At 35.7% G+C, this 22,551-nt stretch overlaps 1 protein-coding gene across 4 annotated transcripts in view; it reads right to left on the reverse strand.

The window, feature by feature from the left end:
* Positions 1-12,538: 12,538 nt before the first annotated feature.
* The window catches only part of LOC149168312 (mitogen-activated protein kinase 9-like), a 330,675-nt gene continuing 320,662 nt past the window's right edge, over positions 12,539-22,551 (reverse strand). For 3 of the 4 annotated variants that reach the window (XM_089428260.1, XM_089428259.1, XM_089428258.1), the window contains 2 exons: positions 13,482-13,583; positions 12,539-13,398 (listed from right to left, as the gene is read on the reverse strand). In XM_089428260.1, the coding sequence (XP_089284386.1) occupies positions 13,332-13,398; positions 13,482-13,583 (169 nt within the window). In that variant the 3' untranslated portion in view covers positions 12,539-13,331. The remainder of the gene's footprint in view (positions 13,399-13,481; positions 13,584-22,551) is intronic. The other variant, XR_016259748.1, reaches the window with a different exon arrangement.

Consider the following 22,551-nt stretch of genomic DNA (forward strand, 5'->3'; position numbering starts at 1 on the left):
AAAAAGAAAAGAAGTTAAAAAAATTCAATTAGTTGGAAAAATTGTAGATATTATGATGGGAAAACCAACAGTTCAAAAATATCTGGATCCAAGTAGTCCCATCATGAAAACAAAAATTAATGGTGTCAAGATTCCAAACACATAAATTGATTTAGGAGCATCTATCAAAATCACGAGTAAAAAAATGATGGATCAATTAAAACTTTCTAATCCGCAATACAAATTAACATTACTACAGTACGCAGATAGATCAATTATCAAACCAGATGGTACATTAGAAGATGTATTTGTCTCCTTAGATTCTTTGGAATGTCCTATTGATTTTAACTCCCAAGAATAATTTAGGACATCCATTGATTCTAGGAAGACCATGGTTAGCTACAAATGATGCTTTTATAAGTTGTAGATCTGGTGATATGTTTATCTCTTATGGAAGCTCTACTAAGAAATTCACACTATATCCTCCCGCAAAAACAATGACAAAAAGTAGAAACTAAAGCTTGGATAGATGATGATAATGAAGATTTTGATATACAACCAATATTTTCTACTTCACAAATAGATGAAAAAGATCAAATTTTAAATCTAATGAATAATAATGATTCTTCCTCATATTGTGAACAAGATCATAATTTTCAAAAACAATACAATGTTGAATATCTATCATCACATCAAATGACTTTACATTCCATGGAAATTTTTGGCAATTCTTTAATAGAAATCTTTCCAAGGAAAACTTTGAACATTAATGATAATTTGGAAGAATCCCAAAAGAAAGAATTAATAAATATGTTACAAGAACATTCCTCTGCTTATGCATGGGAATACACTGCTATGAAAGGAATTGATCCTAATACTTGTATGCTTTATATCTATTCGAAGAAAATGTCAGACTAGTTCGACAACCCCAAAGGAGGATGAATCCAAATTAAAGGGAAATTGTTAAAGAAGAGTTACAAAAACTGTTGGATGTGAATTACATTTACCCAATATCAGATAATTAGTGGGTCTCACCATTATGATTGTTCCAAAGAAAAATGGAAAATGGAGAGAATGCATCAATTATAGGGAATTGAATAAAGGAACCTTGAAAGATCATTTTCCACTTCCCTTTATAGATCAAGTCCTTGATACATTGGCAAGGAAAAAATATTTTTCATTCTTGGATAGTTTTAGTGGATATAACAAAATCCAAGAAGCTCTAGAAGATCATAACAAGACAACTTTTACCTGTCCATGGGGAACATATGCTTACTGGGTACTTCCTTTTGGATTATGTAATGAACCTGCAATATTCCAAAGGGCAGTTCTAGGCATTTTTTCTAATCTAATTCATGATTGTGTAGAAGTTTACATGGATGATTTCACTGTCTATGATAGTTATTTTGAGGAAACTCTTGAAAATTTAGAAAAAGTTTTCAATACATGTAAAAAAGCAAATCTCTCATTAAACCATGAAAAATGCTTTATGATGTCCACTAAGGGAATTGTTTTAGGCCACCACATTTTAGAAGATGGAATTAAAGTGGATTCATCTAAAGTAGAAGTTATTTTTAAATTATCAGTTCATGTTTGTCAAGAGATGTTAGAATTTTTCTTGGTTTTGTTGGTTATTACAGAATATTCATAGAAAACTTCACAAAAATAGCCTCACCACTTTTCAAATTACTTACAAAAGACTGTGAATTCACTTGGAATTTTGATTGCCAAAAAACTTTTGAAACATTGAAAAAAAATATTTATGAAGCACCTATCTTAATAGGACCAAATTGGAGTCTTCCTTTTCATATTCCAACTTATGCTTCAAATACATCTTTGGGAGTTGTATTGGGACAAATATATTTGACTTCTCATGCCATTTATTATTCAAGTGAAAATTTGATTCCTGCAGAGTTAAATTATAATGTATCAGAAAATGAATTTTTAGTTGTTGTACACACCATTAACAAGTTTTAACACTATATCACTGGTTATGAAAATTTTGTTCACACAAATTACTCTGCAATTAGATATTTAATGAATAAATCATTTACTAATGGCAGAGTTACAAGATGATTATTTTTATTACGAGAATTCAATATTACTATTTTGGATAGGCCTGGAAAGAAGAATACAGTTACTGGTTTTTTATCTAGAATCCAAAATAATAATAAGGATGTTCTTGTAAAAGATAAGTTTCCTTATGAATACCTTTTTGCAGTATCTGTTAAATCTCTTTGTTGTGTAGATATTGCTAATTATTTGGCTATATAGAAGTTACCTTCATACTTGTCTCCTCGAGAGAAAAGGAAATTTATTCAAACTAATGCATCTTGTTCATGGATAAATGGAGAATTATACAAAACAAGGTCTGATTTAATCATTCAAAGATGTGTCAGAGACGATGAAGTACTAGAAATATTAAAGGCTTGCCACAATGAACTATGTAGAGGACACTTTGTTGATAAAATTGCTGCCTATAAAATCCTTCTCTTAGGATATTATTGGCATTCTCTTTTTAAAGATACCAAAGAGTATGTTAAGAGATGTGATAGTTGCCAGAGAATGGGAAAACCTTTTCCTTCAAATGAGATGTCTCTACAACCTCAAGTACTTATTGAACCCTTTGAAAAGTGGGCTCTGGATTTTGTTGGTCCAATAAATCCACCATTAAGGCAAAAAATGTACATTATTTTTTGTATAGATTATCTCACAAAATGGGTAGAAGCTAAAGCACTTCCTTTTGCTACTGAAAATCTTTTAGTTTCATTTTTTTTTTAGGATATTTTCACTTGTTTTGGTGTCCCAAAGGAAATTGTGATAGATCAAGGTACTCAATTTACATCCAAATGGATGCAAAAGAAAATGAAGGAATACAGGATCAAACATCGGAAGTCCACTCCATATCATCTACAGACAAACAGACAAGTTGAAGCTATTAATAAAGTACTTGAAACAATTCTTACCAAGAGTGTACATCTGCATAGAAGAGATTGGGCAGAAAAAGTTCGAAAATCTTTATGGGCATATCGTACGACACGGAGAAACACAACATGACATACTCCTTATGAACTTGTTTATGGGAAGCAAGTCCTGTTTCCTATTGAGTTCCAAATAAAGACCTTCAAAACAACAGTCAAACTGGCTCTTGATCTATTGGAAGTCCAAAAAGAAATAATGGAGCAATTGAATGAACTTGATGAAACACAAGAAGGCATTATTCACAGAACCAATATAGTTCAACAAAAGAGATCCAAATGAGATGATAAGTTTACCAAAGTTAGGAAGTTCAAACCGAGTGATTAGGCATTGTTTTTTTATTCTAAATTTAAAGATTTTCAAGGAAAATTTCAAACTTATTGGCTTGGTCCTTATGAGATTGAAATTATCTTTGATAATGGAGTAGTCAAAATTAAAACTATTGATGAAGAAAAAATAAATTGTAAATGGTCATAGATTATGAATATATCATAAACCATTAACAAAGGAATAGTTCATAAGAAATCTGCAAGATAATCTTGATTTGAAGTTGGTCAAGGAAGATTCTTCTTCCTCTCCAACTTAGCCTTCTACTTTATTTTAAAATAAAAATAAAAATAATAACTGTATAAATATGAAAACCAGCATTTTTGACACGTTTATACAGAAAATTATAGTTGAAAACCATGAATTCTTGGCAGCCTAGATTTTCTTTTAATTTCCCTATTCTTGTCCCATTTCTCTTTATTCATCTTTGCAGAAATAAGACAACTACAAAATTTTCAATAATCTACAACTCTCATAAAATTCCGCAGCTGACTTGATAGATTACAACCAAAGAAAATGAAGATCATGGTCAAAGCAATCTGAATGGAGATTACAACTAGAGCAACCTGAGCAACCTACAAAAAGAGCAAATTAGTAAGGCTAAATGAAATGTATGTAAATATTAGTTAAATAATTAGGATTAGACATTGAGTTATGATATAAATAGATGATTATAATTGTTGCCTCCACCATATTATGTAATGATTACCTTTGTCATGACATAAGATTGATTTTTTACCATTCAATGCATAAAATTTTGATAATCATCACGAAATGCGAATGACATTGAAACCTTACTATTCTTTAAATTCATTCACTTTTATTCATATATATCCCATTTCTCCTGTATACCATCCCATTTCCTTCGCATTATATCCCACTTCCTTCGCTTCGATTTCATTCTTCTTTACTGAAAATCCCTCAACTACTACCTAAATTTTGTTCCCGCCCTTGCTATACTCCATAATCCTGTCAAATAGGGAAATTACGGACTAAAGCTTCCTCACCATGGGAATTATTGTGCGTTCTGAGCCAAATGGAGTCAAGTTTCTTGAAGTTTATCCACAGGTGAAACAACAATTGCAACAGGCACGGTGGTTATAGTTCTTTGAAAATTTTGATGGGCATGATAAGGAGGTTACAAAGTCGTTTGTTCAGGATATGATGGGATAGAAGCAAAAAATGGAGATATTAGGTTGGTCCTGATATATTCGTTCATGGCAGAAGCTACAGGATTGCTGAGAAATAGGGAAATTTGGTTTAAAAGCCGCAAAATCAAAGAGAGAAAGATTGGGAAATCTTCTTGAAAAACCCAAGTATGGACATCTCCATTTTTAAGAAGGGAATTCTAGTAACAACTTTAAAAAGTAAATGGAGAAATTTGTTGTTAATCATTCAAAAGTTCATAACCTATGAGGGTAGGTTTGGAAATATGTTCTTTTACCATGCTCGGTTGATGATGCATTTCATTGATGGCAACGAAATCAATTTGCCATATTTCCTGCTTTGTAGTTTAAGAAAAATGGCCGCTAATATCCAAAGAAAAATTCAGTTTATTGACAATCTTTTGTATCATGATGGGTTAGTAAAAATCTTAATTAAAGCCCATTTGAAGAGTAAAGGGAATAATTGGGAGGATTTCCTGGATCAAAATCACTTTAAGGAATTTGAGCAAGATGAATCTGGTTCTAAGATAAAAAGAAGTCGTAGAAAAATTCCCTCAAACCCTAAGCTTCAAAATGAAACACCTGTATAGGAAATTCCACAAGATGAGCACACACATAACGATTATGATGATGAAACCACTCTTGCAAATGTTTTAAAGTCTTAAAAAAAGAAATCCATCAAAGGAAGGAACAGAGTAAAACAAAAGTAGCAAGAGAAAATGAGCCCTCACTGCTGAAGAACCATCAAGAAGAAGTGCACAACTTATGGAACCAGCCATTAACCAGTCTCTAGGTTTTGTTGATTTAGAAGAAGAAGAAGCAGAGAAAATACCATCACCAATTGCAAGTCCAACAAGGAAGACACCAGAAATTGACCCTGTTCAACAATAAATCTATGACTATATAGAATCTCTCGAACATAAAGCACAAGGAAAAATTGTTGATTTATCCTCAAATCAAGAAGAAATTCTAAGTGGAGAGATTCATTTCAGTGCTCCAAAAGAATCCATAATTGAAAATTTTCTTAAACAGGAAATTTATGAATTAGAAGTGTTAAACAAGTTTCTGAAGCAGGAACATGAAGCAATGAAGGTACAAAATGACATTCAAAGGACTCAAAATGATAATATTCTCTTACATCTTTGCCATTGGTACAAGAAAACAAGAAGTTAAAGGCTCAAAATAAACTTCTCAAAAGTAAAATTAGGGGTTTTCAATGCAAGATTTTAATGAGGAAACCAATGATGGCAACTAGAAAAAAAATTAGAAAAATAGATAATATTAATGTAGATGTTCTTGCTCAAGCTTCAGACGTAGCTCGGTGACAAAGTGGGTCACAAATTTTGAAATTTTGTGCATGAGGACATGCAATATCTTATGTGTGGGGAAATGTTGAAGACCAAAATTGTTCCTTTTTGACACATTCCCTAAACTCCATACACTCCATTTCCTTCTTTTTTGATCATAATATTCCTAATAAGGTGTTAGCGTGCAAGGTTAATGACAAAAACAAGTACCTAATCATCTTTTATGCATAGTTTCATTGTTTCCTTATTATTTGATTTAATATTTGGATAAGCTACCGAATTGCATCAATTCTGCAACTAATGATCGATTCTACAACCTACTTCAAGAATCTGTAGGTTCCAAAATGCTAGTTGAGTAGCGAAATATATGGACAGGTAGCTAAAAACCAACATAACAATATCCACCTATCTTCATGATCCAGTAAGATGATAAGGGTATTGTATGAGCAGGTCAACGCGGAAGTCAACCCAACAGAAAAAGAGTCAAAGATGAATCAGGCGAGTGAGAAGATTGATGATAAGGATGAAGCTGATACTTTGCCTCATGATTTGCTTCGATAGAAGATCATGAGGAATCATTATTTCATAAATCTTATGTTATCTTTAGCATTTATGTCGAGTAGGATAGGCATGAAAATCTTTAAACAATTTATTGAAGGAGGTTATGAAACCTACCTCTCCACACAACGATGACAGACTGATTATTATTTTTAAACACTCTTTGCATTTACAAAATCGAGCTTGATTATTCCTCTATGTGTTGCGTTAATGCATGTTTAATCTTTGATTGACCGCTGCTTACCTACAACACACAGGCCCCTAGGACCTGTAAGGTCTTATTTTATTTTCAATTAGTATTTCAGTTTTATATCTTAAGTTCTATAGCATTAGTTTAACTCAACTAATCTTGTAGTTTTGATTTTAAGTGTGTTTGTTACAGTGAGAACAAAGTTTGCTGAAGATTTATTTTATAGATTTAATCAATTCGTTATGTGAAGGATGATGGAAATAAATAAAAAAAAGGATCCATCACACATGTAAATTTTTAAGAGTAGAATCATTTAAATACAATTAGGAGTATAATTCTTCCCAGGCTTTATAAGTGTGATTCAGATTTGCTATTGTGATATTTTATTTATGTACTTTATATTATTTTCATTTATGTCAGTGAGAAGTAAATTTAATTGTGTTGGTGTGATATTTTATTTCTGCAATTTTAGATTAGTTTTTCTTTTCTGCAAACGTAAAGAGAATTTGGATTTGGTTTTGCTATTTACTTCTGCACTTTAATTTAGTTTTATTTCTATCAATGTGATATTTTGCTTTCTTGCAAGAGTGACAATTTCTTAGATGAACCATGTGCATGAAAACATCCTAATTCAATTTGACAATTTACTCACATAATAAAGAATCCTAGCACAATTGGTGCACATACACTTCATCAGTTTACAAGCCCTAGTTGATAATTTATGTAGTGATTTAAACTCAATTAAATTACCAAACATAAACATTTAAAGAAATATAAAAGTTGTGCCCTAAGGAAGGTAATTGCATCTCTTGATATAAGAATCTTGAATGATTACTAATGCTATAATTTTTTATTGCTATTGTATAAGTGTATCTTGTCCTTTCTCTTATTACTTCTAGAGCATCTTGCCTATTAAAGAGCAATGTGTCTAATTTCTAAAGTGATATTGTTCTTGCTCCTTATTTTTATCATTTAAAGAACAATGAGATCACTTTATATATCTTTTGATCATTCCTCATTGTCTCATTTTGTTTCTAACCTACATTTCAACTCCATTGATAAATTGGTGCTCCTTGCTTTTCATTGTCATTGTTTTAGAGCACTTGTCTCATTGAGATTGTTAAGTCATTGAATAAATCTTGTGATTGGATAATCTATTGGAAGTTGTTTGTCTCATTGATTCATTGAACAAATTGGTTTTGAAGTACTTTAATTAGCAAATCAAATGGTTCATTGGTACATTTGTTTTAGTGAGATTTATTCCTATAATTTCTCTTCAAGTACTTCTTTTATGCTCTTGTATTGAACATCATTGAATCTTAAGTAATTTAACTTGAAGTACTTAAAAGTCATTTAATAATCTCACTTAAAGCTATCACTCATATCTTGCATATCATTCTAGGATTAGAAGTGCATCATTAAAATAAACCTCCAAGCATAAGCTTGGTTGTAAGAAGATAGGAGCATCTTTCTCGCCCAATTTGCAAAGTTTAGATCCTCATTTGTGGTTAACACGGTGACCTTGTGGTTCTCTTGTGGCAATCCCTTGTAGGAACGAAGGCACTCAGGTGGTTAGAACTCCATAGGAGGTATTATTAATGAGGACATAGCCTCCTTCCTGTGGACTTCTCTCTACAACCTACATTCGAGACTAACTTCAAATAAGTTGAGAGAAAGGGTTCACCTAGAATAGGCATTCTAACTAATTAACCAAGAGTTTGCATCTCATATAGGATTATTTTCATCCTAGAAGCAATTGTTCATCTGATAAGTTGGAATTTAATCTTTATTGTGCAAGTAAATCAACTCCTAAGGAGCTGGTCTCTAATTGATAATCTCAATTAATTTATTCTAGTGCTAAATAATTAAACTTGCCAATCATCCTTGACCAAGTTGCAAGGCCATTCAATTGTGTCTCCCGAACTTGTCATCTCATTCGTAGGGACTACCCCTTAGCCTACTATAGGGAGACAACTTAAATGGAGAGGATCGGGATCAAAGTGATAGCCCCTGCCTTGAGTGTTGTCGCATTCTCGTGTACAATTTGGGTGACATCACACCCTAAACAAGCACTCAAACTAGACTAGAGAACCAAACCAAATAAACACAATAACAAGATAATTGAGGGTCGCGTCAGACTGTAGAAAGGAGCTAGGGATAAGTGGGGTTACCAATTCGCCCAGGGAGCCAGTCCAAGCCATAAGGCTTCCTATCCCACGTCCGCAGTCTAGAAATATGTGCTTCTACTACAGTTGCCGATGGAAGGAGTACTACTCAATCCTACCCATGTCAGGATCCCAAACCTAGAAAATCCCACCCTCCACCAAAACCACTCCTTCGGCCTCAGTGCTATAGCTACTGTGTGATGATGCAACCACGAAGACCTGGGGGGCATGCACATCTGGCTAGTCTGTGCATACTCCTCAGTGTTACCACCTCCCTCCAACTATCCCATAACCTTAAGAATACTCAACCTCAAGTGTTCCTCATGTAGAGATATAACAAACTAGTGACAGTCGAAAGTTCCATATGTTCCACCTTGCCCACACCAGCTTCCTTCAATACGCATGAACATCTAACAACTCCTCCCTTAGGGTATTGACACCTCACCACCATCGCTCGTGTGTCCAGGGGCCATCACCCCCACTGGGGCATCCATGCCAATTATAGGAAGGGAATGGTGCCAATCCATGCTTGAATGAATGCTAAATATTTAAAGAATCAATCACTTTTTACTATGAAGTTTAGTTGATGGAAGGAGACAAATTGAAAAATGAATGAGAACACTGAATTGAGAAAAAAGAAATTATGATCTCTCAGAATTTCTAAATATGAATGACTAGATATTAATAGGATTTATATGAATAAATAATATACAACTAGTTTGATCCTCTATTTCAACTTTAATACAAACTAGTCAATGCTAATCCTATCTAGAGTTCGGTATTTGAAGTGACCACCTTGCTCTTGTGGACAATCAAAAAATATTTAAGACGAGGCAAGTTCTAGTGAGAGAACCTAACTAAATTATTTTTTTGATGACTCAACCTAACAATACACTTGCATTTTATTTATGCAATTTATTATTTAATTTGTTAAGATTTTATAAATGAATAGGAAGATATTTTCCCCACCAAAAAATGAATTGAATGAGATTCCTACTACTTTATGTTACTTTCACATTACTGAGATGATGGTGTGAAGTAGCGTCCTATATAGGTATATTGCCATCATTATTTATGTATAAATTCACCAATACAATATGCTTCCATTAACCCTTCAATTGGGAATTGTGTTTGAGTATTTTTGAAATTTGATTATTTCATAATATTATTTATAGCAATGTCCATTGGTGTCCAAACCTATATTGACATTTCAATTGAAATTTGCACATGTAAAACTACAATAATATAAGCAGTAAATTGCAATAGAATATTCATATTATATATAACATCAAGAAAATTAATACTTCAAATATTTACCCAACCCAACACAAGAAACATCGGTCATAAATATTTCTTCGAATTTTCCTAATGAATTTATTCAATAAAGAATTATCCATAAAGTCGATATAGTTTTCAATAAAAAATTTTGAATGATTCATCTACCTTAAATTGGACATTGAATACACTATTCACGTCCCATTATAAACTTTATGGTAAACATCACATCCTTAAAGTTTCCCCTGGACCCAATTAGGAGCAACTCTTTGACGTGGCATTCTCTGGCATATGATTTGAGTGTGAGATGGAGTATGAGCTCCCATCCTGGTTGAAGCTTCATGCTTGAATAGTCCAACTTTTGCTAGAGCAATCCATTCGAAAAACAAAAATAAAAACCATTTTTTTTCATTGTTTTCCTTCTCCACGTGACTATGTAGCCCCTCGGTGGCTCAAACTGTTAGTTTCTGTGTGAACTTACTTATTGGAAAAATAATTAGATTTAAACTTGGAAACAACAATTAATCAAGAAAGGAACACCACTAAAAACCATCCCAGACAATGTGCAAACAAAATTGAACAAAATTCTGCAAATGAAAGATCTTTATTGATAAAACTTATCTCACAAGACAACAACAACATCAATGAGAGGAAACGCGAGCCTTTTCTAATTTATTTTCTAACGGATAGCTAATGTCTAGTTAGACTCTTCCCCTAGAAAATTATATTTTACTAGTCATTTACATGTCAGAAACTTGGAAATTTCATAACATATTATACTACAAGAATATAAGGGGGTTGAATTGGCTCACAGAGCCCAAATTTGGTCCAAGATTCTCTTTGCATTGTGGTCTAGAAGACTAATAATGAAGAATTGTAACTGTAAGTAGCTCAATACCCCTCTCCAACATCTCCTTGGTAGTCTGACTTGGTACAAACCAACTCAAGTTAGTCTTTTGGTGGTTCAATTTGGTCCTTGAGTTGATTTTTTGACTTTATAACAACGAGTAGATGATCCTTTCTTTAACTTCTTCGTCCAAGGTAACTGCAACAACTAATTTAACTCCTCAAACAGCTAGTTGACCTTTATAGACTAATTCACTGGACTTATTTTTAGTAAATTCGAGTTAGCCAAATGTGCTCTAGATCTCCAATGCCTTGATAAATTTGGCCAATTTGACACATGGGCTAGTTCAAACTAGCCCAAATTTGAACTAGGTATGTCTTCAAATTTCAACTCCCACCTAGTATTTCCACATCATCACTGCCCCTGCCATCAATCCACCATGTTGATTCTCTAACACCCTAACAAATTCAAGGATTCTGAGACTTGGGTTTTGTTCTTCTCAATTTGTAGACCACTTCAGATGTAATGCATGATCCAAATTGCCCAACGCTGACCCAATTCTACCCCCTTCAAACTTGTACGACTTGTTTGACCACCTTTGGCCAGCTGTAAATTGCCACTTCTTTTATTGTTTGGAAAAAGTTTGTGGCATGCAACCCTCACATCAAGTTGAACAAACTGAGACCAAATTGACTATTTGACTTCCAAGACCACTTGCATTGGGAGATGTAAGTTGCATCGTGAATTGAGACAGTTGATAATATGAGACTGCCATGCATGAGAGCTGTTTGAGAGATACTACACCAAAGCGAAGGCCACCTATAGACTCTATAGATTCATAACCATGCTGTAAGTCACAGGTGCACCATGATAGTAGATACATGATGGATTGGTTAATACACTGGTGATCACCCATACAAAAGCAGGCTCCCATAAAAACACGAGTTCTCAAGTAAGCCCATCCTTGGCCCTTCAATCCTATACAGGATGAGAGGTCCTGAGAGGAACATCAAAGGATCGGCCATGGTCTGACCAAAATAACAAGACATAGACAACAAGACAAGTTCTAGGATGCCTCATAGAGGGCCTCACATGGTTATTATATGGCTTTTGACTTGTGACCTTGGGCTTACAATGGCTGTGAAGAATACTGCAATGATCTGTATGTTCCCCCGCTGACATGAGGGCAACAGGAACATCCTTAAAGTGGTTTGAAATGATGTCAATCTTTCATGGTTTTCGGCTTCAAAAAAACAAAATCTGACATCTGACTCCATTAGGCCGTTTGGCATTTGCTCATGCTACATAAATTTGATTGCAAGCTGAAAGTAGTTTCTGTGACACATTCAAGAATCAAGATCTCTTATTGTTAAAACATATATAGACAGGTTAGCCATTTTTTCAGATTCCATAATTAAATTATTTCCAATCAGAAGCCTGAAAACTATGCACACGCTATACAAAGCTCTTGAAAGAGAGGGCACATAGCTTATCTATTGTATATTCAAGGTCCGATTATAGTTTCTTCATAATCAAATAAGGAAGTTGCAATGAAGTTACTAAATAATGTTATAGACAAAGTGAAAGGTGTATGAAAACTTTCAACAACAGTGTCATTTAACTCACAATCATTAAAACAAACTTTTCTAAAACACGAAACATGAAACAGTGTCATTTAGCTCACAATCCTGAAACATTGGATCCGTATCTGTACATATCAAACTTTTCCAAAATCCAAAATCGAATTAAGTATTATAAATGCAAAGGAATGATATTAAAATACAATTCTGGTGTTCACAATGTGGTACAACTGGCTGAAATTTGAATTAAATTTCGTACCAATGAAGGCAAATCCTCTAAACCTAAAATTCTGAATCCTGGTGACAATAAAGCATGAAAATCAGGCATCAAATATTCATTGCATTCAACAAAAATGAGATCAGGTTGCTAGACATTACCTTTAAATCTACTCTAATAACATTCATGCTAGCAGCTGTAGCCACCTCATGATTTCTGGACTTCCCTTATCAACCTAGCACTAAATCTACCTCGAATATCATTGCAACCAAACCTTAGTACAATTGTTTTCATCCTATGGATTTCACTGTCATGATTTAGCTCAATTATAATAGGTACTAGCAGAAACTTCGTACTGCAAACCACTTGATACAAGCACCCTACAGTGGCTGTTTTGAATCGAGAGTTATTTATTCCCATCACCTCCTACAAACATTCTGGAACCAATGACTCTCCCTATCTTTACAAGCAACATGGCATATGATAGACAATTTCTCGAATTATATTCTAAAAATGATCAACTGCTAAATTTAAACTGCAATAGTTTTCTCATATCACATACAATACCCATACTACTTAATACATTCTAAATAATCATTTCAGCATGTCACATTCTGCATCAGAGTATCCGTCCATGAAAGGATAACTTAGAAAACATTGAGAACAGGGCACTGTCAGACTCACATTGGGGAGCTGATGGTGGATTTGGAAAGGAAGCTTTATTTACAATAGTACTAGTCTTTACTGATCTTGGCCTGAATCCTTATGCTGCTTTGTAGATGCCTCTCCAAATTCACATATGCGCTCTCTGTAACAAAAGAACAATCAGAACTGCAAAAAGGTACACTACAAAACCTATAACACAAGCTAAATATTGCCGCAATAATGCACCTTGGTAAAGAGGCATGATGTCTGTCAAGGGGAGGGCACTTTTCACCATTTTCATAGCATTCCTTTAAATGAGAAAATGGCCTTTTGAACTTGTCTGCAGCACTGCCATCAGGAAATGATTAGCACATATAAGGAATCAAAATGTCACAAGTTACCTAACTGATTTGGACAAAAGCACCAAATACATTGAATAAAGGTCAATCATTGGTGGCCTTATAGAAGTTTGGCTGCATGCTAAGGGTTGATAACTTAGTGTGTCAATGCCTATGGTACAGTTTTACTTCATGATAATTATTTCTTAAGGAACTGCATTCAGACACCAGGAAGCGAGATTTTGATCCCATCTAAGGCACTAGTCTTATCAATTTGGATTCCTCCCTTGACATTTTGGAGGTAGTTGGGTCTAAACAGTGGGGGCTTAGGCCAAAGTGACAGTGGGTCCTTTCCTTCTGTGTGTCAATTCCAACAGGTCGCTCGGACCTTAGCAACCCTGCTAATCGGATTGGTAACAACACTCATTCTTGAACTTTTTCTCTTGTATCTTAAATGTAGAAGTCTTCTTTCTGCACCTGTACATATGTCTGCTCCTGTATCAGTTGATATGGCTATTCATAGTCCATGGAATAACTTGGTTGCTCACGAGGCCAAAATTTTGCAATCTAACATCCCTTAGTGTATATATCATATATAGGATCACCGGTGAAGAAAGAATAGCTCAAATTCCATTTATATCTATCAACCTTAAGGAATGCATCAATACTTTCAAATTCTTCATGATTACCATCCTCCTTAGCAGTATGCTTGTTTACTAAATCATCCTCCTCCAAACACTAGGAGATTGTCATGAAGATCAATTGCTAGGAAAGGAGTTTATCATGTTGAACTTTGAACTTGTGCTTTCATCTGAAGGAGGGAGGGTGGGTTCTTGAATAATCTCGACTTCAAGGCGCTCCTCATATTTTTGTTCTTCAAATATTTCTTGATTCTTGATTGAAGAACAAGGAGATTCTTCTTCATTGTGTTCATTTTCTAGTTGCAAACAAGACTAGAACAATTTTCGAACTAATAACTACTTCCAATGATACAATTTGACTTCTTTAGAGCATTCCAATCATTAAGCAACTATACTTGAAAATTTCAACAATAAACTTCAATAGAGCAGTAGAGATCACAAAAAACAATAAATCAAGAGACACCAAAATTTATTGGGACAAAACCCCACAAGGGGGAAAACCTGGTACTCTTTCCTTATGAGAGAAAATTCAATTCATCAACTGTTCATTAGAATATTCTTGTCAAAATGCCAACCTTTGACCTCAATAATTGCCAAGTCAAAACCAGTCATGTTGATTTGGGTTAGCATCGGATGTGCTCTAGCCACGAAATTTGGTGGAGAGGTTGGGGCGCATGGGATCTCCAATACCCAGAAAGAGTTTCGGCAGATTCTAAACAGATTAGAAGATATTAAAATAATCAATATTTTTAATGGAGTCCCTAAGTCTAAACTTAGAGAAAATAAAATATTATGTGTATTAATATGAATCTGTGTTAAAATGGTCCAAAAGACATGGATCAAGCCAGATCTAATCTTAGCCGTTGATTAGGGACTTAATCTCGGCCGTTGATATGTCAATAGGGAAAGTATAAGAAGAGGCTTGAGGGCTAAGTTGCATGGAAACGGATACAGGAACAGATACGGATACAGAAAATTTTCAAAAAATCAGGATACAATACGGCAGGAAACGGCACATATATATATATATATATATATATATATATATATATTTTAAAAATAAAAATTTCATATTGCCATTCATATTTCAGAATCTAGATTAGATATAAACTTTAAAGACTAAAAAGAGTAAATACATAATCAATTATCATCTATGATGATAGAGTGAAATGAAAATCAGACTTCTGTAAACTTATATGATATATGAATCATGATATAATCATATATCAGACTTCAAAAAAGACAAGATAAGCGCACTGTAACTACTTATCAGTCATCCCACAAGATTAGTCAAACAAATTTTATGCCAAGAGCAAACTTCAAAGCACTAATTATATCAGACTGCTGCAATTTTATATCAAACCTTCTAGAGCTCATATGTCAATAAAAAATATGACAAGGTCAGCCCACGAGATTGCTCATAATTCAACACTAAATGCAAGGAAGAGAAGCAAATATATAGTTTGATGCTAAAGTTTAAACACATTAAAATTTAAAAGAGATGCCACTGTGAACAAGAAGCTAGACTGCTGTAGCCTACATCAGACCCCTGCAATTTTTGTATACTACTAACAGTAAAGATTAGTCACCAAAACTTGTATAAAATGATAGCCAAATGCTTCACATTTATAAACTATAAAGTGAGTGTTATGTGACTAATTTAAATTTTAGAGTATGTTTAGGGTTGTTACTATGGCTTCTTTTGATGATTAAGTGCTTCACATTTATAAACTATAAAGTGAGTGTTATGTGACTAATTTAAATTTTAGAGTATGTTTAGGGTTGTTACTATGGCTTCTTTTGATGATTAAGGTCTGTAATAAATGTGTGGCATAAGACAGTGAACAAATCGGTGACAGTGGATGAGAAATAAGGCTATACAACCTTGCAGCCCCATTTCAAATGACTGATGCATCAGTTGTAGAGTCAAAATACCAAAATTGTGACCACAAAATCACAGATCAGTGGTGTTAGTATGATCTATCATGATTCATCATCATCAATTCAGCATATGCCATAATTTATAAACATTCAACATTGTCATCATCATTGACGATTATTATAACATTCATGATTCACCGCTAAACTTCTTATTAACTAAAATGTGTGCTCCACCGAATACAAAATGATAACACCACCACTGTTTAGTATATACCAGGACCAACGATGCTTCGACAGCATTCAGAACACTGCACTGTGCAGCTATATCTCTCGGCGGCGATGACACTGGTGTCTGGACAGTCAACTTCTCAACGGCAATGACAATCGGCGGCAACACTCGTGACTTGTCGTTTAGGTTAGGGTAAAGTTGTAAACCGTAAGTTGTAACACTTTAAAAATTAAAAGTGATGTGTTAAAAAATGCAATCCAGCTTCACCGTTCCCGGCAGGAAAGGTGTGCATTTAAAAAAACATTTTGATTTATGCCAAAAAGTATCACAATTTCAGGCAAATGTATGTTTTTTTTTTTAAACGGGAGGGTTTTTTTGTAAAAACGCTTGAAAAACAGTTGTAAAAAAACGGGAAGTTTCCAAAAACAAAAAAGGCACCAAATACATTTTTTCGCTGTTTTGGCTGTGGATATGGATCCAAAACGGAAAACGGCGTTTTGGGTTTTTAGGTAGCCATTTCCGGCAACTTAGCTTGAGGGTCACTTGGAGAATACACCAGAGTGATCAGTGATTCTATTCTCTAGAGCGGGGGTTGCTAAGAGAGATAGAATCAATGATCAGGAGAGCAATTGAGGGGCATTGAGTACAGAGAAACAGAGAAGGCAGGGATTGTGTCGGGAGAGTAGCGTAGCAACCAAGGAGGGTGACGCAGAGGCAGCAAGGGCTCACACAGGGCCATGCAGAGGCAGCCAAGTGCTGCGCAGAGCACCAGACGGGCCAACACAGCTAAAGCAGAGGCTCCCAGAGCTGACGCAACGCCTCCTGGGGCTGACGCAGGCCTAGAAAGGCCGACGTAGGGCCAGCGTGAGACAGAGAGGGGCTGACGCAGTCCAGATTGGGCAGACGTTGGGGTTGCAAAGCAGTTTTGTGCTGAGGAGCTGCCGGAAGGATTTTCCAAGGTTTTAGCCAAGAGATTTCTCTCAAATTGTGAGGTATAGCTACTAAGGAAATTCTTTGTTGGGTAGGCCAGTTTCAGCACCCATATTGTACTGTGATATTGCTTAATAAGAAAACCCTCAGATAGCTGCACCAGTTTTCCCACATTGGGTTTTTCCGGGGACATTGGTCCAAAAATAATGGTGTCATGTGGTGTGTTTGTTCTTGTTTCTTTTAGTTGCTGATCTGTAATATGTTGAGCATGCACTGGTGTTTATTTTTAGTATTTACTTTGTAAATAACTTGTTAAAGAAAAACAACAAGTAGGTAGGAACAAATCAGAATAAGTGCATGAAGGGTTTCTAATCTAAGTAAACTTAGAATCTTCAACAAGTCAAATGAGAGAGAAGAAGTCAACACTTTCTCACAATTAAAGTCTACACAAGAGAGTCAAATTTCAGCCTGATGTTGTTGGTCAAAGGGCCGAAATTTGGCCTGCAATTTCCATAGTCAACTTTGGTCAAACTACAGTAGTTCACCTGCGGTCAACTCAGTCAATGCCCTGAACAAAGACAAATTTTTGGTCAAAGCACAATCAACAAACTAGAAAATAATTCAACCTTCAAACTCAAGTCAATAACTCTACCAAAAAAGAGAGAAACAAATCAAGTCAATGTTGGTCAATAGAAGTCATATGAGTTGGCTAATGCATAAGTCAATCCTCCTTTCTCCTTGTGCGTGTGAACAAATCTTCTTGTGTTTGGTCGAATGAATGATATGTATGATGATCCGAAATGAGGTCAACGAATGTCCAATATATATGTGAGTCAAGAGGAGGGTTTTGACCTTGGGGTCAAACCCTTCAAATGGTGGGGTCGACTTGTCCATTTGAGGCCAACTTGGATAGTTGGAAGATAAATATTTCTCCTTTAATTTTGACCATGAAAATACCGACCTCAACTACCAATTTCCAACACTGCCTCTTAGCTAGGGAGGTACTTTTCATTCTCTCTTAAGATCAAACTCCCCGACCAATCCATTGGTCTCTAAATAATGACCTAAGGGAGAGATCATATGTACAAGTCTCATCATAAGGAAAGATACATAGCATCAAACTCATCTCGCAAGCCAAACCCAATGTCATGTCCCTTCCTAAAAATAAATTTTCTTAAGGGGATTCACAATTTTGCATTTTTGGCTAATGTGGGGTACCCACGAATTTTTGGGCAAAAAATACTTAGGAGAGGAGGTCAAATTACTTGGATAGTGGTTTGTGGGGGCCACTCCTTATGAAATACGCACTCCCTTGAAGGAAAATCGAGTTGCTAAGGCAAGGAGGTCGAAATACTTGATGGAGGGACCCACATGGGGAGGCAAGTCCAAATTATAAATAGAAGGGGCATAGCAGCTATTGGGGTCTTTTGTCAACCTAATTATTCTCTTGTTGCTCAAGTTGTTTAGCTGGGTCACATTGCTATTTAGCACAGAGCTTTCCAAGGGGAGAGCTCACCCTTCTTTCAATGGACTTTGAGTGCCACCCTAGGAAGATCAATTTGCTGCTACATTGGAGGGAGATTTGGGGAATTTATGGGAGCATCTTTCAGCCATTTCTCTCAGCTAATTCGTGCTCCAGGAGGACGCAATAGAGGATCACATGCCACTCATTTCAGCCATTTTCCAGGGGGTGTTTTCCGAGAGAAATTAAGTGTAGCTGCTCCAGGGGTAGGCTAAACCTTGTGAGGATTTTTGGGGCCAGAGGTTGTTGCTTTAAGGCAGAATGAATTTCTCTTCTCCAGGGCCTGTGCAGGAGACTAATTTTGGGCACACGTGGGGAGTTGAGGAGAGGATTTGTGGAGCTGGGTTGTGTAGGGGATTTGAGGAAGTAATCTGGGGTAGTAAAGCTCAGCATTTTGGAGTGTTTGGAGACCTTCTACAGTGAATTTTTAGACAGGCCATATTTCCAGCAAATTGAGGAGGACGTAGTATTTGGGGGTCAATTTCGGGGGTCAAAACTAGGCTTGGGTTTTGGTGGGTTTGTTGGGAGGAGCACAAGGCTAATTTTTCAAAATATTTTGAGCACCGGAGGAGGGCCTTTCAACAGTTTCTTTACAACAGACAAAGTAGTTTCTCCAGGGCATATTTGGGACAACTCATTCTCACATGTGGGTGTTGTATTTTCCTACCTGGGGCTTGTCTAGCTTGCCATTGTACCAAGCCCAGGTGCACTCCTTCCATACCCCATTGTACTATTGCTCCATATAAATAATAAAATGGCTCAAGTGGATGGTGTTTTTGGAGATTTTCTGGGTGTCTACTTATATTTTGTGTGTGCATGTCAGTCTTTTCTTTGTCTATCATTGTATTTCCTAAGAAGGAATATTATGTTGAAAAATGTGTAACTAGGTTTGGTCTTCATAAGTATGAAATGTATTCTTGTAAAATATAAAATGAAAAGAAATTATTATTGAAGCATGGGTTTCATGCTCAAGTCCTTTTATTTTATAGTTCAAGAACCCATTGAGTGCTTCTAGGGTATATCCTAGGTTTAAGAGTCAATGTCATATATTGAAGACCCTATGGGCACATTGTATCTTGTAAAGGAAAATTTGTTTTTGTCTTTAAAGTGTCGAAATGCCCTCCAAGATCAAGTCGGCCTACATGAAGTGCCATGTCTACCCTTGAAGAGGCCTATATATAGAGAGGAACTCGTCCTCCATTAGACTCACTCACTCACATCTCATTCTATGCGAAGAAGAGGACCAAGATAAGTCGAAGTGCTTGGGCTAGTTATCTCTCTCCCATGTGAAAGTTGAAGCTAGGGTTTCTGCGCTGGAGTTGTCTTTGGTTTGATCTTGGAAGAAAGAGAGAAATGAAGTCAAGTGAAGGTGTCTTATGGTGTCTCACTAGCCTTAAGTCTCAAGAAGAAGCAAGAAAAGGGAAGAGGAATCTATACAAAGAAGATCAAAGTCTCTAAGAGGAAAAACAGTAGTTGCAGCAGTTGTCGAGAGACAGAATTTCGGATCTATAGTAGGAGGTCGAAGTTCTTGCAATACGAGGCTTTGATCTTGATCTTGGAGGGTATTTGTTTGAGTCACTAGGTCATGGTATTCGTCAATTGAAGGATCCATAAGAAGAGAAAATATTTAAGGGTTTTCCCCTCAAGAGGAGGGGTTTTGGCACTGGCTTGCAGCCTATATACTGTGTCACTGTTCTTATTGTTTTGGTAGTTGTTTGATGTATCTCACATTGTAATAATAAGGAACAAAGGTAAAAAGGTAAAAGATAACACAAACAATTATCAAGTTAATGAGAATTAACATATTCACTGCCCTATTGAATTCTCAACATATTACACAATGGCATCAAGGTTAGAACCCAACTGACCATGGGATTGATCAAAGAGTTCAAACCCTCCAACCATATGAAATGGTTTCTCAATCAAGCACAATGACCCAAGAGAGTACTCAAAATCAATCTGCTCGACCAAGTCCACTCCGTCTCTTAGTCAAACACAATGAATCAAGGAAGAGAACTCAAAATCAGTGTCCCCGACCAAATCCACTAGTCTCCCAGTCAAACATAATGACTTAAGGGATCACTCCAAGCCTCAAAACCAAACTCGCCAACTATATTGGTTTCTCAGTCAATCTCAATGACCCAAGGGAGTAACCAGACAATCTTCTCGACCATAAACCATGGTCTCTCAACTAAGCCCAAGGAATATTGTTAATCTCATTGTTATACAATTAATAATCCCTCTCTCCAAGAGAGGGATTCTCAACCACTTCAAGCATTTCTTTGAAATAAGCAAACTTCATCCAAGACAGTGGCTTTGTTAAAACATTAACAACCTGCTCATAAGTAGGAATGTATTCGAGCCACACAACTCCTCTTTGAACAATATTCTGGATGCACTAGTACTTCCTATCAATGTGCTTCGACTTATCATGAAAAATTGGGTTCTCAGAAAGCTTTACATAACTTTGATTGTCATAATATACAACAGACAATTCCAACACCTGATCAAACTAACCAACAAACAACTTTTGAGGCTGAACTGCTTCACAACAGGCTGAACAAGTAGTTATATACTCCTCAACCATACTAAGAACAACAGAAGTTTGCTTCTTACTTGACCAGGATATCATAGCAGAGCCCAACGTAAAATAGAAACCAAAAGTGCTATTTCTATAGTCAGTGCATCCATCCCAATTAGCATCTGTAAAACCATGTAGCTGCCATTCTCCATTAGAAACATATCTCAAACCATAGTCAGTGGCGCCACATAGATATCTCAAAATATGTTTTTCTACAACCCAATGCACATGTCGGGGCTCAACCAAGAATTGGCTCAACATGTTCACAACATAGTAGATATTAGGTCTAGTGTTAACTAGATAGTTCAATGAGCCAATCAATTTACGATACATAGAGGGATCAACCAAATCAAAATCACAATCTCGCAGCTTCTTCAAATTTGTCACCATGGGAGTATCCATGGACTTGCAATCCATCATGTCAAATTTCTAAAGGATCTTAATGATGTACTTTCCTTGCCCAACAAAGATTTCACCAAGCTTTTGCCATATTTCCAATCCCAAATAGTAATGCATAAGACCAAGATCCTTCATCTCAAATTCAGAAATCAACTCCCTCTTACATTGGACAATGAGATTCTTAGCCCCTGTCAAAAATAAATCATCTACATACAACAACAAAATCAAGGGCTCACCTTCAACAACTTTGAAGTACAAATTTGGATCAACATTGCTCTTTTTGAAACCAAGACTCAACAAATAGCTATCAATACGAGAGTACCATGCACGAGGAGCTTGCTTAAGCCCATACAAGGCTTTCTTCAATTTACAAACATGTGTCTCTCTATTATGAATCTCAAAGCCTTGAGGTTGTTCAATATATACTTCTTCAATGACTCCATTTAGTAAAGCAATCTTAACATCCATTTGATGCAATTTTCATCCTGTAATAGAAGCAAGAGCAATAATAGATCTAATAGAAGAATACCTAGCAATAGGAGCAAATGTGTCTTCATAATCTTCTCCCTCTTTCTGGGAGAATCCTCGGGCCACAAATCTTGCCTTGTACTTCTCAATGTTTCCATCAACTACACGCTTGATTATGTAGATCCATTTGGAAGACACCACAAATTTCCCTTCAAGTCTTGGCACGATTTCCCATACATCATTCTTCAATATGGTCTGGTACTCTTCAATCATATCATCTCCCCAAACTTGATGTTCAACTACCTCTTCATAGGTGGATGGCTCAAA

The sequence above is a fragment of the Pinus tabuliformis genome, chromosome 4_2 (genome assembly GCF_031772625.1).
Source record: "Pinus tabuliformis cultivar Carrire ecotype Pingquan chromosome 4_2, CPIR1, whole genome shotgun sequence".
NCBI lineage: Eukaryota > Viridiplantae > Streptophyta > Pinopsida > Pinales > Pinaceae > Pinus > Pinus tabuliformis.